The sequence below is a fragment of the Quercus robur genome, chromosome 7, assembly GCF_932294415.1.
Source record: "Quercus robur chromosome 7, dhQueRobu3.1, whole genome shotgun sequence".
Classification (NCBI taxonomy): Eukaryota; Viridiplantae; Streptophyta; class Magnoliopsida; order Fagales; family Fagaceae; genus Quercus; species Quercus robur.
Genome location: NC_065540.1, coordinates 18,620,437 through 18,628,834, shown reverse-complemented (window position 1 = coordinate 18,628,834; position 8,398 = coordinate 18,620,437). Strand labels below are relative to the sequence as shown.

At 33.4% G+C, this 8,398-nt stretch overlaps 1 protein-coding gene across 1 annotated transcript; it reads right to left on the bottom strand.

Annotated features, from left to right (window-relative positions):
- Positions 1-401: 401 nt before the first annotated feature.
- On the bottom strand, positions 402-2,028 carry LOC126692627 (protein LURP-one-related 5-like). The gene is made up of 2 exons (XM_050388296.1): positions 1,463-2,028; positions 402-1,249 (listed from the first exon to the last, which is right to left on the bottom strand). Exons 1-2 carry the CDS (start codon positions 1,769-1,771, stop codon positions 791-793), a joined length of 768 nt encoding a protein of 255 aa, XP_050244253.1. The 5' UTR covers positions 1,772-2,028; the 3' UTR covers positions 402-790.
- Between the last annotated feature and the right edge of the window lie 6,370 nt (positions 2,029-8,398).

The following is an 8,398-nucleotide window of genomic DNA, read 5'->3' as shown; positions in this document are numbered from 1 at the left end:
GGGATGTCTGGCTTAGTATATGGATTTATATTAATATTAGTGTGAGTAGTGAATTAGCTAGGATTGCCAAGAACGAGTCTAATACAGAGGCCAAGGCCTACCAAAATCACGCATGGAAGGACTGTATGGTGGATTACCAAATTAAATAGATTAGATTAATTCATAAAAATTAATAACTTTAAGGATTGATTTGAAAATTCAAGTAAATTAAGGTCAAGATACTAACATAACATCTAGATTAAAATGCCAGTCCATAACCATAATTGTCCAGCATACAGGCGTGAGTTCGTACTTAGTTCCTAGTAGCCACTGAAGAAGAGGAGTTGGATCATCATCTTGACTCATCTCTAGTCTCAACCAATAAACATGACATATCAAAGAGATTCTAAAGTGCAAGTATATAGATGTAAAAAGCATCAATTCAATTCATTAAGGCCTGTTTGGATGGAGGGGGGAAGAAGGGGGAGTGGAGGGGAGTAGAGTAGAATTGGTTAAAAATAAGCTAATTTTGTGTTAAATCTACTTTACTCTACTCTACTCTACTCCTCCTTCCTCTCTCTCAACCCAAACGGAACATGAATGTTATTCAAAATACATGTATGCTTGGAATTAAGTTCGATTATATTAAAAAAAAAAAAAAATCCCCGGCCGAGATGACTTTTTTCCTGAAGAAGGACTGAACAGTGAACACAGAACGCATGAGATTTTATGTATGGTGTATCGTGTTTTATCGGACAGTATTTGGTGTGTAGAAATGAATATACATATACACTAGAATTTTATTTTTTAATTAGGAACACAAGACCGGGGCAAATGGCTTACTGCAAATGCGGTCCAAGATAATTACAAAGGCCATAATAAGCTGAGGGTCGAAGCCAGGTTGTACTGCTAGGCTGAAAACGTCATCTCCAAGCAATATCCTCCTGTTGTTCACTCTCTTCCTAGCAATCCTTGCCACCATTTCTCCACTGCTACACTTTATTATTTTGCAATTTCGCCTCCTAAAACATCCCTCGATCCTGAAATCTGGTGTCTTATGATGATGATCAGTATTAATATCATTAGTACTAGGTCCTGATGATGATGATGATGATGATCCCATCATCATCACTATTGCCTCGTCTTTGCTACTGTGGAAAAGCGTTGATCCACTTCTCATCGAGAATACCTTTGAAGTAGTACTAGTCACCCTTTTTCCCATTTTATCTTCTCCTCTATATGCATTCCACTGGTATTGCATGCTAAATACCTGTTCATGTACGACGCAATACATTTATATATATTTTATATGATATGATTTTATATATATAGCAGAGCTTACACACATATAGTAGTGGTGATTATATATGATCTATCATCATGATATAATATCTATAACAGTAACAGTCAAGTATAGGAGTAGTTGAGCAGGGTATATACAAATACAACACACGAGAGATCCATTGATCGATGTATAATATACCTGGGGTTTGAGAGTTAGCAAAGCATTTCCAGCTCCGTCCATGAGGATGAGTCCTCCTCCTTTAATAATATTGCAAGAGCTTTTCCTGGAATAGTTGTCAACTCGAAAAGCCAGCCTTCCATGGTGGTCAAAAACGGTGAATCCGTCAGTCCCCTGGAAAGTCATGCTAGATCGCTTCCACACGGTGAGCACAGAAGGACGTACTAGACGTTGTAGCTGAAGCTGATCAGTATCTTCTTCGCTCCTTTCCTCCAAAGTTAACGTATCATCATGGCTTCTATTCTGACAAGCAGGATGAATTCTTGACATGGTTCTTTCTTTCTATAGCTACTAGAAGAGAGAGAGAGAGAGAGAGAATATGATTATTGAAGATGGGTTAATGTGGAGAATGAGAGTGACAATGCATTGGATTCTTAAAACTTAATTCCAAAACCACGTTCGCTCTCGTTGCTAGGAAGGTGAATTTTGGACATTAAAATTGTCCTTATTAGTGGAAATTTGGTTGGTCTGAAGTACGTGGAAAGAGAGAGCTTTTCACCTTAGTCTCCGACGTTTGTCTTGCTTAGTGGCTAACACTAATACTAATTACGTAGGTCCCTTCCCCCCTAGCTTTATTCCACCATCCATGACGTACGTCTGCTGCTTCTTTTCTCCATCTACTCTATTTTCGTACTACCTTAATTTATAGTATACCTCATCAAGCTCGTTTTTTATTATTATATTAGATACAACATTTTCAAAACAACTAAGTTAATTATTATGTTGATCATAAAAAAAACAGTTAATTAATATGTTGTTATTGATTCTCAACATCACCAATTTATTTATTAAACACGGTTAGTGCCATAGTAGTATTCGCTAACAAGTATATTACAGTAGCAGTATAGCTTATTAAATTTGTGTTTAATTAATTTGTCAAAGTTGTTGCACCCCTTTATCTCGTATGATTATAATGTCCTATCTTGGCGGCACACATAAAAAGTGCACGGTTGAAGAATTAAGCAGAATCATCATTTTACTTTTTCATCATTGTGAGTACATTAGAGAACATCGATGATTAATAAAATCTTGTTTTTACGGTGTGGGCCGAACTGTCGCGCGCGTGTGCTGCTTTTTACAAATGATGATTATCCGGCCATAACATCTTTATAATTAGCTAGGACTAGGATCATCATTTTACCGTTTGCCTCCTTAATAATACCATCAATTCTTTTGAAAGTAATGTTTAGTCACAAACATTTTTATAATGTTTATACAAACTATTGTGGTAACAAATTCTTATTGGTTTGTACACTTGCATCATTTTTTACTTATCAATATCTACTCACCACCTAGCAATTTGTAAAATTTTTGCAGTTTTAGCATTTTTCACCTTTTAAAGGATATAAAAAATTAATAGATTAAATCTAAAACAAAATATATAAGTCCAAAAAAATTAGCCCAATAACAAAAATCACTAATAATAAAACTAAAAAAGTTAAGCCCAATCAATCTATTTTACCCAAATCAAGCAACTTGGTCATTTAAAAAATTTTAAACAAAAATTCTTAGTAGCAAAATAGTAGACTCAAAGACCAAAGCCACCGCACATAGCTAGCAGCAGGGTCACCCCCCTAACTCCTAGTCTTAGCTTCATCCCTAACTAGGATATATTAATTAGGAAGTATCTGAAATGGATTTCGGGTAGACTCATTGTTTGATTAGTGATTTCAAGCAATCAGCAGGCTAGCTAGCTAGTAAAGTTGCTCTTATTCAAACACCATGTGACACATTTGTCTCCATACTGAAAATTTGGTTCTCTCTTTACTTGTTTCTATATTTCTAGTGGAGATATTCTATACCAACTTAATTCAAATTGCTCTCGACGTGTAGTGCGTAGTATTCAAAGCGGGGCAGATCTATATGTGGGGTTTTGGCTGGAGCCAAGGTGATTTCTTGTTTTCTTGCTGCCAGTCAAGATTCTGAAATCCAATTAATATTCCTCAACACAAAAACAATAAGAAATGCCTATAGCTCGAGTACAATAAGGGGTGATAAAGATTGGAATGACAGATAGATTTAGTCAACTGGAGGATGGTTTATGCTTATATTAACAATCTGCACACTAATTTAGTACCAATACAATATTGGCGTAACAATTAGTTAATTAAGCAACTTGGTTTAGTGCACCTAGATTTGAGTCATGAAAGCACTTACGAATCACTTGTTTAAAACTTAAATGCGGAATTTATTTTCTTCAAGAAAAGAATACCGCCCTTCCAGGTCATCATCCTATATCCCTATGGGATAAACTAAGGTATTTTTCCAGTCACAGCCAGGTAAATAAATTCTTAAAGAAAACTACTATAGGTGATAAACTTCTTTCTATTTGTGTTCTAACATATGATAATAGTCTTCACTAATAGTGGCTTTCTTATCTTCTCCTTCTCCTTCTTCTTCTTCTTCTTCTTTTTTTTTTTTTTGGGGGGGGGGATTAATTCTTTATACCACACACTTTGGATAAGCAGAATTAGACAGTTTCACATCCAAACTTTTTTCTTTTTAATATTTCCAAAGATGAGGAGTAGAACACGTTTATAACTAATTTACTACAAATTAAGCTAAGTTGTCTTTGACTAAAAAGCACTATATATCCTATAATAATCTATTGCTGGACAACGTCTGCGAACAATCTAACGTCATGAAAAACCGAAAGGCAAAAAAACATGCCTAGACAGTGTGACTGAAAAAGAACACTGTTTAATTTGTACGCACTATCTTGTGATAGTGAGTAGCTTACGAGACTTGGTTACTTTCCAATCAGTTCTTGAATTTTCCATTAGACACGCCAGATGTACCTAGCGTGACAGAGAAAAAGCTGCTTCAAAGCTTATGTACCTTCTTGTAGACAAACAATTTTCTTGGCAAATAAAGGATGTTACTTATAAACTATAAAGCAATTTACTCGTCCCAATTACATAAAAGTAATTTTTTGATTTCAGTAATAGTAATTTTTATGATGGAACTATTAATAATAGATTTCATCAATTAAATTCATGATGAAATTCACTATTTATTTGAGAGGATGAAACATTGCTTTCAGGGTACATACCTTCATTGTGATCAAGGGGGATAATAGGGTATTTATATGATAGAGAATTGGTGATCCTGAAATTGCAGGCAAATACTAGAACATGTTTAATCACTTTTAATACAATTGATATGAGATAAATGCACTTATGATTGACATGCACTCCCCTTAAAAGAGGGTTGTTCATATCGACCGACTTTGAGATAAATATTTATAGGTTTATAGTTATGTCATCAATAAAGAAGTCAACTGTTGTGGTTAATTTGGGTCCATTAATAAAGGAAGCTACATGTGTTAAGCCTCGGTCGAGAGGGCTAAGGGTGCTTCTTTAACAGGTCAGGCTACACAAACCACAAGCTGTAATTTCCCCAATCACAATGGACCAAAATGACTAAATTGAACCAAATTAGATCGAATTGGACCGAAATAGCCCAAATATTGAACCATAATTAGTAAACATAACATTAAAAAAAAAAAAGAAAAAAAAAAAGAATACAAATATATATAGCATGTTTTATTTGTGACTGGCTTCTACTCTCAAAATACATTTAATTAGAAAACAAGAGTTTGCCTCATAATATTGCACGAGATGCAAACATATATATCTTGCAAGTGAACTGTAGTTACATAGTATAACAAAAAATACAATACCATGGGAATTGCTATAGAGCATAAAGCTATATGTCAATTGATCTATAAAGTAATGGGAACAACTTATTCAAACTCCAAAGGTCTAATAGTGATTTTAGTAAACAGTTTAAACACATAAATAGAAAGGAAAGATGACAATGTAATAGATGATCGTGCGCATGACAGGCAGACAGCAAACTAGTATTCATCTTCGTTCTTATTTATTATAGAAATTAATACAGTACAAGTATACCAGCTGGGGCGATGATATTTAGCAATAGCACCTTAAAATATTGTAGTTGTACAGTGAGTACTCTTTAAAATAGTTTGTCTGTGTCGGCACTTACATATATAGAAGATGTAAATGCAAAAGAGAGGGAGAATTTATTTTTAATTTGGTTCGACTGAAGACGTACGAAAAGGTTTAATTACAAGGGTTACAGTCACATTTCTTTGGTACAAAAGCACAAGTTCCGAAAGGCTTGCCGGGAAGGTTGCATTTGATGCCATAGCAGCAAGGCTTGGTGGTGCAGGTCTGGTTGTTAGGACCACTACAGCAGGTGCATTGGCTACACGTCTGAAAGGGTGCTGGTGCTAGCCTCCGACGTAGAGCATCTGCATTAGATTGAGAGTCTGCAACAGCCTCGAACGTCGTTAGGTACTTAATTGGACCTATGGGCCACAGTGTTTCGGTTGATGTCTCAACTGGCATCAGCTCGGAATGGGATCCTGCAGCAGTAGCCACGTAAATATTTAATAATAATTCACGTTAATTTACTCTGTGTGTGTGGTTAATTTTATTTTATAATTTACAATGACAAGGTACTCAACTCAAGAGAGATTGAATTGGAGACTCGCTCGATCAGATATTACACAACTAATTAACATGCAAGAGAGAGATATTGAATTGGAGCCTTGCTAGCTAAGATATCACAACTAAATTAAACTTACCTAGAGTAATGACGATGATGAACTGAACGAAGAATAATAGTGACACTAATAACTTCTTGTTAATTGTGATGCTGTCCATGGCTTATAGATGAACACACAGGCATGCACACACGTTTACTCGTGGACATACAAAGAGAGAGAGAGATGAGTGTTTATATAGAATAGGATAAGTGGAGAAGAGGTTTAATAGGGAAGTGGGGAAATAAATGGATATTTTTGCCTCCTTCGTTTTAAGGAATTTTTGTAATTAATTGATTCATTTAACCTTCAACCTAAGTAATTACCTTCCATTTAAGAAAAGATTTTATTGGATTAATTCATTTATTTTAACCTGCCACCTATACAAAGATTTTAGTAAGTTAATTATTTAGTTCTTATTATTATTTATATTCAACAATAAATAGTGAGTTCCAATTAACTTAATTAGTGAAGCCCCGATTGGTGTCTTGGTTTAATGATATAGAGCACAATCATCGAAAGCGGATATCATAGGTTGAAACTCTAATAATAATAATAATAATTTTATTTCGTTAACATTAATTAATTTTTATTTTGTATGAGAACATGAGACTCTATCATGTGATATATTCTTTGAAAATTCTTTCATTTTATCTTCCACCTCATCTTTTAATTAGAACCACATGCCACTCTTTTTGAAAGGTTTTAATGTATTGATTCATTTAACCTTCCACTTAAGTAAAGGTTTTAATGAATTAGTTGATTCATATAACCTTCCAGCTAATTATTTAAACAATTAACCTTCCACTCAAACAAACTCTTTAATGAATTATTTAATTTTTATTATTTATTTGCGTTCAAAAATATTTTTTTCACCTCCTTAGTATCTAACATTTAATAAAAATATTTGGCAACCACTTGGGAGGATATATATATTAGAAAACTTGGAGTTCCTCTTATCAATCCTCTAGGGCCCAAATTACTCAATTTTCTCCCATGTACTATTTGTGTTAATTGATTAGTTTGATTTAAAACTTGAGATGGTGGGTGTATAATCCAAAAAACTATTCATAGCTGGTCGTTAATGAATTTGAAGTTACCAAATTTTGAGGAGTTGATATCAATTTATGCCTAATTGCTCCGCTTATAGTTCCCCTAATCATATTTTCTAAATAAATCAAAGCCACTCCGAATTGATCTTGTAATTGATCCAACACCGAAGACTACATTTATTTTTCAAATGATATATATTGTAGAAAATTTTCAAAATAAATAATGGTATTGTGCACAATAAATGCCTTATATTTGTGTAAATACAAAGTATGTAAACTAACGAATGGGATAATAAATCTTCAAAATAAAAGGTGTCTCTAATAGATGTTATTGCAAGTTCTTAACTAATAATTTAGTTCCACACATTTTATTCCAAACAGCAATAATCTAAGGTTTTTCCATGTTACCTATTTCTAGAGAAGAAAATATAATACTTTTCATTTAGCCTTCTACCACATCGAAAATTTTAATTATTATTTAGTATTCTTTTTCTATTTGGCAAAAAATAATAGTGTTTTCTTTTATGGAAAAATATTAATCTATTGTCATGTGTTAAATGAGGTGCATGCATTCATTTCTAAGGTTTTTTAAATAAAAAAAAGAGATGGTGCACTAATTATTAATATCAATAGCGAATCTATATGGTCTTTATTGCATAAGTTGGGAGAGAAGATTTGAATTTAGATTCTTAGAGACAACAAGTCACTTACATTGCATTAATGATTAATGGATAATACATATCCACTATAATTAAATAGCATTTCTCCATTATCCAAAATATTAGAAATCCAAAAAAATGTTATAAATAAATACAAAAGAGATCACTCTTATCACAAGGTAAATGAATACATGTTATGAGCAAGGCATAGGCTAGTAATAATAATAATCATGATAATGACTACAAGGATATGACCCAAACTTTTTTAGCATATACCTGCAACTGATGTAGTTGAAAAATGAAATCAATGTATCTCATGAATTGAAACTTAAATGATGGTGTTTGTTACAAGAACAAAACACATAGTATCCATAGCCTATATGCTATAATGAAATAGAAGAGGATGCTACTTTGTGTATTGCTCTACAACATCACACATTAGTAATCTATTCAATAGTTACACAAATGAGCCCTCGCTCCTTTATATAGACAACCAAAGGGTACAAAACCAAGACATGTACTTTTTTGGCAAAGGGCACAACATTTTGGCAGTTGGTTGAATTAGGCCCACTTTTATTTGGGTTTGGTCTTGCACAATATTTCTAAGTTCTAACAT

Bases quoted from the DNA above. Each gene is read 5' to 3' on its own strand.
- LOC126692627 (XM_050388296.1), bottom strand. From the start codon at position 1,771: ATGTCAAGAATTCATCCTGCTTGTCAGAATAGAAGCCATGATGATACG. The intron at 1,250-1,462 runs GTATATTATACA...GTACATGAACAG, and splicing joins TGCTAACTCTCAAACCCCAG to GTATTTAGCATGCAATACCA.